Genomic DNA, 15,347 nt, shown 5'->3' with positions numbered 1-15,347 from the left:
CTTTATTTATTTATTTATTTTTTCCATTTTCCTTTGATGGCTCATCCTTCCATACCCAAAATTAAAATGTTGGAGTCCCTTAAAATTCTGACGTTGGCTCTCCTTTTACATTAGTCTAACCATTCCTTGGATCGTAACACCCTTCCCTTGGTGTCCACACTCACCTACATGCCAGTGACTCGCAATAATAGCACTTCCCCAGCAAAACCTTCCCAGGTCTTCTGCTGCTAGGCTAAGCCCCCTGTTCAGTGTTCCATCAACTTCTTGTCCTATTTCATAGCATTTGCAACAGTTTCTCAGTTCTTTTTCCAATAGTACTCTTCTGAGGAATTTTTTTTCAGGCTTTTTTCTTTTTCTTAATCACACCCCTCCCATGAAATCTTACTATCACAGATATACTAGATATCCATTTATGTACTATGTAAAGTATTTATATAGATGTTTATATCTATATATTGCTATATATCTCTAGATATAGATATACATCTGTGCTTTATACATAAATACAGTAAGATTTCTTTTGCTCCCCAAGAACCAATTTTTGTCCCCTTGAGGATAACATCACCCCCATTGAAAATGTGTGATTTACAGTATTCGTTATTTTTAAAAATAGATTTAAATATTTTTGTAATATCCACCTGGATTGCTACAATAAAACTTATTAAGAGCAAAGATTGTCTTACTGAACATTGCCTCAGCACTGTGCCATTCACATAATAGGTGCTTGTTAACTATTTATAGACAACAAATATTACAACACTTTGAATGGCTGTAGATTTTATGTGCATTTAAAAAATTTTTTTCTTAATTTGCAATTCCTAGATAAGAAAGTCCAAGCCTACTTTCCCCCACAAAATCATGTCTGACGTAGGCTCTACATAAATATTTGTTGAATGAATTAATTTTATCTGTACTTTTTGGATAAGAAGAATCTGTCCTGATTCCTAAAAAGAAAATATTTGGTATGTATCCTAGAAACTATTTGTAATGACTGCAGATGTTTTGCATTAGAAGTTTATTAAATGCTACCAGCAGCCTGGGGAGACACAATGGGATTCAATTACCTCAAGTGACTATTTCTACTGAAAGTTACTTTCTAGCATCTGTGCATTGTTCATGACTGGGAAGCTTTTCAGAAGCTGACAGCCACCTACCATGTGCTTAATCCCGACACTTGTGGAAAATCTGCATCCTCGTTGATCACTCAGTTCATTTTAAATCTTTGGTTAAACATAGCCCAACTCATTTCCTTAAAAAGAATTTTTCACTTTTAGGAGAAGGCCAAAAATTCATGTTAGGAATTAAGTACAAAAACCTCTGTTTCTAAGGCATTTCCTGTGGTTAGTTGTCCCATAACTCACTCTTCTACAACTAACATATGTGCTGTAGAGAAGACTGGTTTGTAGGAAAATGGGTCTCAGATATTAAAGAGTATTTAAATATCAGATTGCAACCATGTTTACTAGCCTGGACTTATAGAGACAAAAACTATATCTCACATATGTTGGAAATTTTTAAACAATGGGAGCTACATGAAGATACCTTTAGCTAAAACTTTGGAGTAACCAGAAAATTATCTTGCACAGAAGACAGTGTTCATTACTCAAGAATTATTAGTTTATTCATAACTTTTCAAAAATATTCCTGGTAAATATCATGGGAGATTAAATTTTCTTTGTCATGGTTCTTGCTCCTTCATAAGAAAAATATAGTTGGATTCAGACCAGCTTCCTTTATTAAGTAAAGGCAATTTCTATTGTGACTTAAATATCAAATACCAAAATAGCTGAATATTATTTGTGGAGTATAAAGTTTCAATGGGCATGGCTGGCTTTGAGCATTAATTATTTGGCTTTGACTGTCTGTTTCATCTCCTCCTGTGGGCCCTGTGATCATCCTTCAGTTTGCTTCTTGTCCAACACATCACCAGATCCCATTGGTTTTCCTCTTAAATATTTCCTCAGCCATCCACTCTTCTCTGTCCTCACTACCAATCACATGATCCCATCTACCACCATCTCTCGCCTGGCTTCTCCTTATTACCCTTGCCTTCCTTAAGTGTCTTTTCCATGACATAATGTCTCAGTCAGTCTGGGCTGCTATAACAGATACTATAGACTGGATGTCCTAAAAAACAGAAATTTATTTTTTACAGTTCTGGAGTCTGAGATCAGGGTGCCAGCATTGTCAGGTTTGGTGGGGTCCTTCATGTTGGCTTGCGGACATCCGTCATCTTACTGTATCCTCACGTGGCAGAGAAAGAGCACTAGTCTTTTTTTCTTCTTCTGAGGACACTAATCCCCTCATGGACACTCTACCCTGATACCTCATCTAAACCTAATTATTTCCCAAAGGCCCCACCTCCTAATACCATCACATTGAAGGCTAGGGTTTCAACATCTGAATTTTGGGGGGACACAAGTAATTCATAACATGCAGCCACAGTGATCTTTGAAAAATGCCAGGTGGATCAAGTCAGATCCCCTGCTTAAAACCTTCACTGTGGTCTCTGAGGCTCTGCACTCCCTGGGCCAAACTTTCTCTCTAGTCTCACCACATAATGTTCATCTCTTGCTAAGAATGGCCTAGCAACACCAGTCTTTTTTTTTTTTTTTTTTTTTTTTTTTTTTTTTTTTTTCCAGACGGAGTCTTGTTCTATCTCCCAGGTTAGAGTGCAGTGATGGGATTTCAGCTCACTGCAACCTCCAACTCCCAGGTTCAAGCAGTTCTCCTGCCTTAGCTTCCTAAGTAGTTGGGATTACAGGCTAATGCCACCACACCTGGATAATTTTTGTATTTTTAGTAGCGACAAGGTTTCACCATGTTGGCCAGGGTGGTCTCAAACCCCTGACCTCATGATCCGCCCGCCTCAGTCTCCCAAAATAATGGGATTACAGGCGTGAGCCACTTCGCCTGGCCCAGTCTTCTTTATTAGTGGGAATTTCCCAACTGTGAAGCCTTTCCATAGTCTTTTCTACTGCTACATTCAGCTCTTGGCTAGTTAAGTTCTAATATTTTTTCAAATATCAGCAAAACTTCACTCCTTTAGGAAACTTATCTGCCAAACCAGGTTGTGACTTCAAGTTTTATACTTTCAAAGACACATTTCTTTATCACTACTATATATTTTCATTTCTGAGATTAATTACTAGGTTTTTTGGCATTTTTTGTTTTGTTTTTTGTTTGTTTTTTTTTTTTGAAATGGAGTTTCACCCTTGTTGCCCAGGCTGAAGTGCAAAGGCACGATCTTGGCTCACTGCAACCTCCACCTCCTGAGTTCAAGACATTCTCCTGCCTCAGCCTCCCAAGTAGCTGGGATTACAGGCATGCACCACCACGCCCGACTAATTTTGTATTTTCAATAGAGAGGATTTCTCCATGTTGCTCAGGCTGGTTTTGAACTCCTGACCTCAGGTGACCCACCCACCTCAGCCTTCCAAAATGCTGGGATTACAGGTATGAGCTACCCCGCCCAGCCGATTACTAGTTATTTAAACCAATTAGTGTACACTAGTGAAGGACACCATATTATACTGTGAGCTTCTTACCTCTTTGCTTCTCCACTAGAGCCTCGTGCTTGATATAGATTTAAGTTAATTGAACTTTGAGTTCACCAACATACTGTGCTCCTCTCCTGGTGCATAGAGTTTATCCAATCAGTTATATCTGGAAAATAATAAAATAACACGGGTGGAAGGAACCTTAAAGATTATGTAATCCACCCAAATGGAGAAATAATGCTAAAGGGAAAGTTGTGAAAGGCCATGCAATGAATATGCAAAATTAGAACCGAAAACCAGGTTTTTGGTTTCTCAGTATTTGGGTATTTCAAGAAACAAAATTATTTTTCTTCCATTCTCTTATCACCATTCTCTAGATTGACTTCCTTTCTCCATTTTATAATCTAATATGGGTATAAAACTATATCCTTATCTTGTCAAGTAAAATATCATTGTTATTAAAGTTATCATTCAGGTTCTATATACCCAAGCAATGTGAAGTAGAAAACTGACATTTTTACCTCAAACCTTATTCATCAGATATTTTAACTCCGCCTTTTGAAACTGTTGAACATTTTGGCACCGAGGTTTAAACACAAAGATGATTTTTAGCTCATATTCATTAATACAAAAGCACTAATCATAATTATACCAATATTAATCATGTTCGTCAGAAAAAAGTTTATCAAAGCAAACTCTGTTAAGCTAGTTTAAATTCTTAATCAATTTTATAAACCGTATACTTAAGTAATTTCTGATTTTTAAAAGAACATTTCTTGAAATTCTTACTTTTGAGATCAGTTCTTCATGTACAAGAAGTGATTCATCATAAATTTTCTATATCAAATTTCAGTGATAGTATTTGCTGTCCTAGTAGTTTTTCTGTCCGGTGTTTCTCCCAAATCCAATTTTCCTGTGTGACATTTTGCAGATCTAAATTTTTCTTTCAGTATTTAGTCCACAACAATTTTTACATGTATATAGTTTTAGATAATTTGTCATTTTTCAGAAAATTTAATTTTCTCAGGTCAATCGGTCAATCTTTGGAGTTTTAAAGAATTACAGCTTTTTTAGGGTTTTGATGTTTTAGTTAAGTTTCATTTTTGCTGTCTGCCATTTTATCTATTATGAGGTTTATTTTCTGGTGATTATTTCTACCTATTAAATGCAGTTTAAATCGGATAAAAATCTGTTACTTTTTTTTTCATTAAACACTGAGAAAATGTTTTGCGATTTCCTTTGATACTACAGTTATTTTTTCTTCTCATTAGAAAAAAGAGGTTGCTAAAGGCAATTATCTGCTTGGATAAGATTGTGAATCTCATAAAATTTTAGATTTGGGGCAACAGTTTAACTCTGATGCTTATCCCTCATTTAAGAATTGGGGAAATCCAAAACCAGAGATTTTTATCTGACTTGCCTAAGATCATAGAGATAGGACTAGATTTCAGTTCTCTTGACATCCAGGACACTTTGAGGGAAAAGTATGACAAAACTGAGATCTGTACTTGAGTATCCTTTCTGGAGAGGAGAAGCTGGCTTTTTGTTACTAAGGCAGTGGAGTGCATTTGAGATTTTATTTTATTTTATTTTTTTACAAGTTTACCCCCTACCTGTGCTAGCAGGGAAAAGAGCCATTGAGCTGATCTTTATGGTGATTCAGAACACTTTAGATAGATCCTGTCACATGCTTGATAAGTTCCTGATTGATTGTATGGAATTAAGTTATTGGGCAGAGAACCAGCTAATGGAAACACATTGATGAAATCATTTTTGAGAGACATTAAATGGAACTTAAAATAAAGCTGAAATGACTTTATGGATTTTTCACTCAAACTGTTTATGAACATTTATTGCCATCAAATTATATTGTGTCAAAAGAGGGAATCAATAGGTATGGGTTTAATAGAAACCTTTTTGAAATAATAAAATTGAGAATAATTCATTATCTGAGAAAACGGAGAGAGGATGGGATGGGGAAATTCATCCTGAAGGATGATTGTCTACTCTGGAGCTTCTGTGAAAGTGAAAAATGGTGTGAAAATCAGAAACCTGATAGCACTTGGAAAGAAATGGTCTTTTTGAAGAGTATTAATATCTCATCTCATTATAGATGTGAATTGTTTTGAGAAGAAAGGTGATTGAGGATTTAGCAAGCATTGCATTGCTTGATGGCATAAACATTGATATTTGCTCATATCTCATAAAAAGATGAAGATGTAAAGGAGTGACAATCTGCTGAGGGAGACAGTCTAGAGGAGTGATCAAAGGCATCAGTTTTAGAACGGAAAGATTAGAGTTTAAATCCCACTCCTCACTCAATCACCCCTCCCACTTCCACTTAGTTGTGTGACCATAGGACAAATTTCCTGACTTCCCTGAACCTCAAAGATACTAACAGTCTCCACTTCATAGGGTTATTCTGGTGATCATATGAGAAAGTAGAATATCCAGTACAGTTTCTAGTTCATAGTAAATGCTTTAAAAATGTTCTTTTGGAAAGAGTCATAGAAGATCTGGATAAGAAGAAGGACGAATAAGAATCATAAACATTATATAATATTACTGCTGATTGCTTTGTGACAGAGATCTCATTCAGCCTTCCAAGATTCCCAGGAGATAAAGGTACCATCAACACACTTTCTTTTGAGAGAGGGAAACTGAATATCAGGGAGGTTGAACTTCATGCCCAAGGTCACTCCACTAATGAGTGGCTTTGAAATCTTTCCCTAAGAAGTCTTATCAATGAGTCTGCCCTCCAGTATGTGGAACATATGGACCCCCATTGGCCAAAATCCAGCAAGAACATAATCAGAGTATTTGGTTGGACCGTGGGAGCTGAGGGAGTGGGAGCTGAGGGAGCAAGAGCGTCTTGTTCTTCACTTCCTTTCTACATCCAAAACCTGTCAATCATTTGCCACCTCTACCTGTCAGAGCCTATCCCTCTAGATTTTGCTGGCTTGCCATTCAGTGGGCACCAGCTTACCCTGGCACTGAGAAAGCAATAATTTAATACTCCCATAGAAGCATCAGTACCATTTGGAAATGAGTCCAGTAGAAGCCTTCAGAACCTAAAATCAACCTGGCTATATCCCATATATGACCTTGTCTCTGCCCACACAGAGTTTAAGATCTAGTTGACAGAACACCACACCATTCTAAAGCATGTTCTTTGTTGAATATAATGGAGCATTTCTAAACATGATAACAATGTAAGAGGATTATAAAAATTCACACATGGAAGCAAGATATTCTCCCCTCCTTACAGCATCAAAGTACACCAAATGTATAAAAAAGAAACACTTTTACTTCAAGGTACAGGATACTGCCTCAGCTAAGTTTAATTGAAAAACTAATATCTAGTGCAGTTGTCTGTGATAAACTGAGGTTTAAATGATTTGAAAACACTTTGGGAGCAGACAAATCAGATAATCGCTATCTTTATGGCTGCAAAGGTTCGAATGGTGTTGACAAGTTGTAAAGATAAAAGCTTATAGCACAGTCAAGAGCTAAATGTCTAGATTGGGTTTGGGATCAATGTTAATACTCAAAGTGTAAAAGCTCTGAACTTCAAATGATCTCTCATAGTGTTCTGTTTTGCTTAACTTTTCAAGATGATAATGTAGAACTTTATTTACTGAAAAACTTTTGGTAGTCGTTAGGCGAATACTAACCCACTGCGTAGATGTCATATGTGTTATGTGATTTGTGCCATGCATTGCAATAACAGAGCTTTGGTTGCTGTTTTTCAAAACATTTCCAGTTGAGTGACTATTAATAGTTTCTGAGAGACAAGAGTCAGACCTTACCATTTCTAGGCATCTTTTCCTTTCTGAAGCCGAGATGGAATTTGCCTCATGGCTTCACTCTGATCTCAGAAAGAATGTTTTCGAAAGAAGTTCCTTGTTTTTTCAAAAGCTGTTTGCATGAGTGGTTCAATGCTTTCCTATCATGGAGCTCTAAAGCTGCTGGAAAAATATGTGGGAATTGGGTTGCATAATGGATTCGCTGCATTTAGCTCCAATCAGTGTGCTGATTGTGCCTCCAGGTGACTCCAGTATCTCCAATCTCTGTTTGCTTTTCTCTTTTGTTTACAGGAGCGGAGGGCACAGTGTTCCCTAAATCTATAGAAACACCTAATGTCAGGGCAGAGCCCTTCAAGGAACTAAGGTAAACTTCTGACTTTGGTTTGCATTGATTAATGGCTATCGCCTTGCTCTGTGCAACTGGCCAATGATTCATTCTGAATAAATGATAAGTGTCACAACGTGAATACATAAATTAAAAGAGGTTGGAGAGAACCAGAAGGTAAGCTACAACCAAAAGAAAATTTTCTTTGAGAACTTAAAATTGAGGATCTGGGTGGGGTAAAAGGTTGCCCACTTTGTGAAATTTAGATTCATTCATTTGGAATGTTTGTTATCTGCTGTATTTTGTGGTATCCAAAATCTATCCAGTTAATTGGTTCTGATCAGCCCAAAGAAAAATGATATCTAAAAGAAGCTGAAGTCTAAATATAATACAGATGTCTTACTGTGTAACAAACTCTCCACTACTTGGGGTGGTATGGTACTAGACAGAACTCCCTTCTGCAGATGTTCCAGGTGCTGATGTTAATCTTCAAATATTTATAAATGTGTTGCCTTAGCAGAGAATGACTCTGAGATGCTGTGTACTCAGCACTAGCAACTAAGGAAAACACAAAAGAACAGATAGATGGATAAACAGACAGACAGACAGACAGACAGAGGGCCTGGAAACCATTCCAGCCACCAAACAACCATCTGATTGTCCCTCCCCACAAAAGGTATTTAAAACGGTATGTTGAAACAAATAGAACTATTCTTTCTATTGCTTCAGTTATTCGTCATAATTGTGATGAATTCAGTGAACACTGGCTTTTTTTTTTTCCATTTCTGGTAGTTCTTTTACCTAAAAGCAATCATAAATCACCAAATGACCATATATGGCACTGAATAACTATTTCATAATAGACATCAACCATAGGCACATGTACTTGCATTGCACAAATCATATCTACTCTTTCATGATGCAGTCTGAAGATCTATGCTTTGCTAAAAAAGCAAGAGCCATGTTCGAGCTTGTGTTTCTCTTAATGGAAGCACATGCTCAGTAAGTGGAAAATGTATCACCTCATTATAAAACCCATAGCATTTTTTGCAAAGTCTGTAAGTCTGGATGGCTGTAAGGAATAAATTGGGCCAAAGGCAGAGGACAGTTGGTGGAGAATGAGTATCTTTTCATAACAAAATCCCACATAGAGTGGGCTGTATTTTTAAGATTACACATCACACCACAAGGTTCTACTTTTTACTAGCATAACCATCTTCAGCAGAGCTTCCACATGAACTTACCTGAGTCTCTGTCAGCTAGTTCCTATGTTTCATATAAGGTACTGAAGCTAGAATCTTTTAAGCAAATGTATCTGAGAAAACTTGCATTTTAGGACTCTACGAGAAAGAGTTATTGCCTGAGAGTGCAACGAACCCTCGTGTCTGTGATGGAAGAGGTCTTTTGAGACAAGCTAATGAGTGGCCTTGTTCCCTTTCTTTTCACAGTCCTCTGTAGAAGCAGGTTTCTTACAGAACTAGTCAGTAATTAGTGATGATTAGTCCCAAGAAAAAGTGCTGTCTAAAAGAAGCAGGACTCTAAATACAATACAGATAATTTTCTATGGAACAAAGCTTTTCATTACCTAGAAGATTTGGGAAATATAAGAGGAAAGGAGTTAGGCTGCCTTATCTTTAAGCAGTAAAGTAAATCTTCTGTAGTTAAAAACAAACCCAACCCAAACCAGTGAAACAAAAAGACAACTCTCCAAGCATTAGCCCACTCTAGAGATGCATAGCCTGAAGAACATGGAGCAGAGTATTTGCACATGTTATGCTGGAGACATAATTGTAGTGTTTGTTACACAACTTTTAAACAACCTTGAAACTTGCCTTTAAAAAGTTAAACCTCCACAATTTACACGTAAATCTCCTAAGTCCAGTGCAACAAAATAAATAAAGATTTTGTGTAGTTGGTTTATCTTCCGTGCCTCTTCTAAAGTTATAGGTATGTCCCACAGAGGCTAGAAAGCATGAAATTTTTAAAAATAATTTCAATTTTCATTTTAGATTCCAGGATACACGTGTAGGTTCGTTACATGAGTATACTGCGTGATGCTGAGGTTTGGAGTACAAATGATCCATCACCCAGGTAGTAAGAGTAATACCCAATAGGTAGTTTTTCAGCCTCTTGCCTTTTCTCTCTCCTCATCTAGTAGTCCCTCAGTGTCTTTTGTTCCCATCTTCATATTCATGTGTATCTAGTGCTCAGCTCCCACTTATTAGTGAGAATGTGCAGTATTTGGTTTTCTGTTCCTGTGTTAATTTGTTTAAGATAATGGCCTTCAGCTATATTCATGTTGCTGCAGAGGACGTGATTTTGTTATTTTTTTTATGGCTTTGTAGTGTTCTATGGTATATATGTACCACGTTTTCTTTGTCCAATCCATCACTGACAGACACCTAGGTTGATTTTTGTGTCTTTACTATTGTATATTGCAATGAATATACAAGTGCCTATGTCATTGTGATAGAACAATTTATTTCCCTTTGGGTATATATCCAGTAATGGGATTGTTGGGTCAACTGGTAATTGTGTTAGTTCTTTGAGAAATCTCCAAATAATGACTGAAGTAATTTACATTCCCACAGCAGTGTATAAGCGTTCCTTTACTCCACAGTCTCACCAGCATCTGTTGTTTTTTGACTTTTTAATGATAGTCATTCTGACTGATGTGAGATAGTATCTCATTGTGGTTTTGATTTGTGGTGTGCCGCATTTTTCATGTTTTTTGGCCATGCGTATGCCTTCTTTGGAGAGGTGTCCTTTTATTTCTTTTGCTCACTTTTTAATGGGGTTGTTTTTTGCTTGTTGAATTAAGTTCTTTATAGATATTATATCTTTGTCAGATATTAGACCTTTGTTGGGTGCGTAGTTTGATAATATTTTCTTCCATTTTGTAGACTTGCTGTTTATCCTGTTGATAGTTTATTTTCCTGTGCAGAACCTCTTTAGTTTAATGAGTCCCCACTTGTCAATTTTTGGTTTTTATGCAATTGCTTTTGAGGACTTAGTCATAAACTCTTTCCCAAGGCCTATGTCCAGAATAGTATTTCTGAGATTTTCATATAGAATTCTTATAGTTTGAGGTCTTCTATTTAAATATTTAATCCATCTTTAGTTAATTCTTAAATATGGGGAAAGGTAGGAGTCCAGCTTTATTCTTCTGCATGTGATTAGCCAGCTATCCTAGCACCATTTATTGAATAGGGAATCCTTTCAACATGCTTATTTTTGTTGACTTTGTCAAAGATTAAATAGCTATAGGTATGAGACTATTTCTGGTTTCTCTATTCTGTTCCATTGGTCTACATGCCTATTTCTGTATGAATACCATGCTGTTTTGGTTATGGTAGCCTTAAAGTACACTTTGAAGCTGAGTAATGTGACAGCTCTGGAGTTGTTCTTTTTGCTTAGGATTGCTTTGGGCTCTTTTTTGGTTCCATATGAATTTTAGGATTTTTTTTTTTCTAATTCTGTGAAAAAATGACATTGGTAGCTTTTAGATCACATTGGGCAGTCAGACCATTTTAATATTGATTCTTTCATTGATCCCATGAGCATGGAATGTTTTCCCATTTGTTTTGTCAACTGTGATTTGTATAAGTGGTGTTTTATAGTTCTCCTTGTAGAGATCTTCTTCCTCCTTGGTTAGATGCATTCCTAGTTACCTTATTTTTTGTGTGGGATTGCTTTCTTGGTTTGGCTCTCAGCATGAATATTATTGATGTATAGAAATGCTACTGATTTTTGTAAAATGATTTTATTTATCTTTATCAAAGTCATTTCAGTCCTAGGAGCCTTTTGGTAGAGTCTTTAGGGTTTTCTAGCTATAGAATCATATTGTTGGACTGGGTGTGGTGACTCACACCTGTAATCCCAATGTTTGGGGAGGCCAAGGCTGGAGAATTGCTTGAGCCCAGGAGTCTGAGACAAGCCTGGGCAACATAGTGAAACCCTGTCTCTACCAAAAGAAAAAAAAAGTTATAGCCAGATGTGGTAGTGATGCATGTCTACAGTCCCAGATGCTTAGGAGGCTAAGGCATGAGGATAGCTTGAGCTCAAGAATTTGAGTTTGCAGTTAGCTATGATTGCACCACTGCTCTCCAGCCTGGTGGCAGAGCAGGACGCTATCTCTATCTCTCTCTCTCTCTCTCTCTCACACACACACACACACACACACACACACGCACAGACACACACACAGAATCATATTGTTAACCAAGAGAGATAATTTGACTTCTTTTTTCATTTATTTCTCTTGGCTGATTGGTCTGGCAAAGACTTCAGTACTGTGTATAGAAGTGATAAAAGTGGGCATCCTTGCCTCATTCCTGTTCTTAAGGGGAATGCTTTCAGCTTTTGCCCATTCAGTGTGACGTTGGCTGTGTGTTTGTCATAGATGGCTCTTATTTTTTTGAGGTATGTTCCTTTGATGCCTACTTTTGTTTTTTTGTTAAGGGTTTTTCTCATACAGGGATATTGGATTTTATTTAATGCTTTTTTCTGTATGTCTTGAGATGATCATATGGTTTTTGTTTTTAATTCTGTTTATATGATGAATCACATTTATTGATTTTCATATGTTAAACTATCCTTGCATCACAGGAATAAAGGCTATTTAATCATGGTAAATTAACTTTTTGATGTACTGTGGGATTTGGTCTGCTAGTATTTTGTTGAGTAATTTTGCATGTGTGTTTGATGAACAGGGATATTAACCTGTAGATTTCTTTTCTCGTTTTGTCTTTGAGAGGTTTTGATATTAGGGTGATGCTGGTTTCCTAGAATGAATTAAGGAGGAGTCCTTCCTCCTCGGTTTTTTAGAATAATTTCAGTGGAATTGGTACCAGCTCTTCTTTGTACATGTGGTAGAATTTGGCCTGTGAATCCATCTGGCCTGGAGCTTTTTTTGCTAATAGGTTTTTATTACTGATTCAGTTTCAGAACTTGATCTTCACTCTGTTCGGGGTTTCAACTTCTTCCTGATTCAACCTTGGGAAGTTGTGTACTTCCATGAATTTATCCATTTCCTCTAGATTTCCTAGTTCGTGTGCATAGAGGTGTTCATAATATCTTTGAGGGTCTTTTGTATTTCTGTGGGGTAGCTTGTAATGTCACCTTTATCATGAAAACATAAAAATATTTTCTTATGTAATTCTAAAGCTTGATTTTTTTTTTTTTTTTTTTTTTTTTTGCCCCTGTTGTTCCAATTGTGATAGCCTGGACTGAGTCAGGGACCTAGAATGCCATAATTTAACTCCTTCATCCTTTTGAAATTTTTTAAAATGGTATTTTATAGGAATATCTCTGACCAATTGAAAAGATGAACAATTATTGATAGATTAGCCCAGACTAGTGTGTCTGTCAATGTTTTATATTTGTCATTTCATAGTGCCACATGCTACTCCATGCTATTGATTGCTATTGACCTTGGATATTGTGTAAATTGTTAATGAACTTGGTGACTAACTCTTCTGGTCTCTGACTTTAGCACTGGGTCAGTCTTACTTGGCCACATTCACACTGCTATGTCTTCTAGATTTAAGAAAATAGAATAAGTGAGGTTCCTGGACTTGTACTAGCAAATAAAGCTAGATAGACTCTTTAGGTGAAGCGAAAGTGGTCCATTCTTCAGTGGTAGCATAATGGAGGGAAAAGAGCACTGTGCTAGGAGTTGGGCGCCTAGTGCCAACCCACTGTAGGGGCCAAGGGAAAGCTTCCCTTTCACTATCTGCAGATTCACTAAAAATAAACTGACAACAGGCAGATTAAAAGCAGAAAAGGCATAATAAAAAATTTACCTTAATATGTACAGCACAGGGGGATTATAGGAGAACAATTACCCAATAACCCAATGAGATATAGATGCTTATAGGCCTTTCTTCATAGGGGAGGGGAGATGAGGAAAATGTAGCATTTGGGGAGTAGTAAATGATTTTAGGGCAAAATAAATGGACTTGGGGAACATAGAATGGTCTGGGACAAAGTTTGTTGGGCCTGCAGAGCAGATGATGTCTGCCAAATGATTCTCTTTGAAATACTGAACGGGACTGAAACAGAAAACAGTGGTTTGTGACAGAATTCTGTCCAGGTGTGTTGCCGTACTTCAGTCTTTCTTCTTACAGTATGAGTCATTAATAAAAACTCAGGGAAGGAACCAACGGTAATTGTTTTTTTCTTTCCTTTGGGGGCAGTCCAAACTTTAGGCAGATAAGGGAACTTCAGAAAATAGCCTCTTCCAGACTCTGCTGGTCTCCAAGAGCCTTAAATTTAAAATAGCAAGCCAGGGTGCCATATTTTGTTGTATTAGTTTCTGAGCCCTAATATGCCTCTGTGGCCTTGAGCTAATTGTGCAGCCCTGTCTGTGAAAAGGCAGGGCACTTCTAGCTCTAAACAGCAAATCCTTTTGTATCATTTTGACTCTTGGTTTCAAAATAATTTTAAAGTTGAAGAAGAGTTTTAAAATTTATACAGATAATTATCATCTACCGTCACCCAGTGTTCTCCAAAGTTAACATCTTACATATCTGTGGGATAGTTACCACAACTAAGAAATTAACATTGTAGCCCTATAATATCATGCTTTACATAAGATTTGTTTAAAGGAATGAAATCACCTGAATGACTTATAGATTTAAAAATATGTAAAAAGGACTTTAACAGAAAAGCTATTTGTTAAAAGGTGAATGTATAGATCCTTAAAATTCTCACTGCAGTTAAGTTGGAATGTTTTTATTGAGGGTTTTTTTTTTCTTTAATATTCTATATCCAGATTTTGTTGGTCTTACTTGTCAATAATAGAAAGCAAATGGATTTAAAAGACCACACCTTATTTATACACAGACTGTCTTTCAAAATAGACAAGCAGAAACTTAAATATACGTGCTGCTCATCTAATCAAACGTGAGAAAATTACATCTATTTTAAAAAGCTTCTCCATCGGAGTAACATTTGTGTCCTCAAACCTCTATCTTGGCTGCTAGATGTTTTCTGTTTGTTCTTATTTTTTTGTTGTTGTTGTTTGCTCGTTTGTTAACAAAAACCAGATTTAAGTCTTCTGGTATTTCTTGCTAGAAGATGTCAGTTAAAGGAGAGGTAGCTTCCTCTTTGCTACAGTTTTGGTTCATTGCCTTTTTGTTTTTGTTTTTGTTTTTGTTCTCAGAGTTACTATATTTGCAGTCTTTGGTTAAGATGTTTGCAAATAATCCAGAATTGAGCACAAATTTTCAAAAACCCAAAATGCTTTTCTCCATACAAATAATGAGTGTTACAAAGGTCTATGCCAAGCATCCATCTCAATGTTTGTTGACTTTATTCCTGCAGGCTAATTCTGAAGTAAAGACACGTTCTGGATTCCAGACTATACTTAAAATTATACCGGGCACTATACCCATCCCTTGAAATAAGAAAAACTCATCTTGAGTTGAAATCGTATTTTAATAAATTCATGATCTTAAACTATGAATATCTTAAATGTTCACTTATTCACTGTTTCCCCCCACCCCCGAAGTCTGTATAAAGACAAATGGAAAAATCACTGATCTCAGACTGTTCATGATCTGAAACAGGAAATAGGCCATTCAGTTTTGCATATGTATTTTCCATAGGAACAGAGGCTTCCTTTGAATGCCTTCCTTGCTCTAAAGATTCCTTTCAACTGTAAAGTTTCCTTGTAGGATTCTGATCCTACAAGAATAGGAAGTAGACTGTGAA

At 36.6% G+C, this 15,347-nt stretch overlaps 1 protein-coding gene across 2 annotated transcripts in view; it reads left to right on the top strand.

The window, feature by feature from the left end:
• Positions 1-15,347, top strand: part of SGCD (sarcoglycan, delta (35kDa dystrophin-associated glycoprotein)) — a 429,759-nt gene that overhangs the window by 316,013 nt on the left and 98,399 nt on the right. For both annotated transcript variants that reach the window (XM_011966718.1, XM_011966717.1), the window contains one exon: positions 7,598-7,670. In XM_011966718.1, coding sequence (XP_011822108.1) covers positions 7,598-7,670 — 73 coding nt within the window. The remainder of the gene's footprint in view (positions 1-7,597; positions 7,671-15,347) is intronic.

This window comes from Mandrillus leucophaeus, unplaced genomic scaffold, assembly GCF_000951045.1.
Source record: "Mandrillus leucophaeus isolate KB7577 unplaced genomic scaffold, Mleu.le_1.0 Scaffold77, whole genome shotgun sequence".
Lineage (NCBI taxonomy): Eukaryota > Metazoa > Chordata > Mammalia > Primates > Cercopithecidae > Mandrillus > Mandrillus leucophaeus.
Note: the sequence above shows the minus strand (reverse complement) of the source record. Positions and strands in the feature narration are given on the sequence as shown.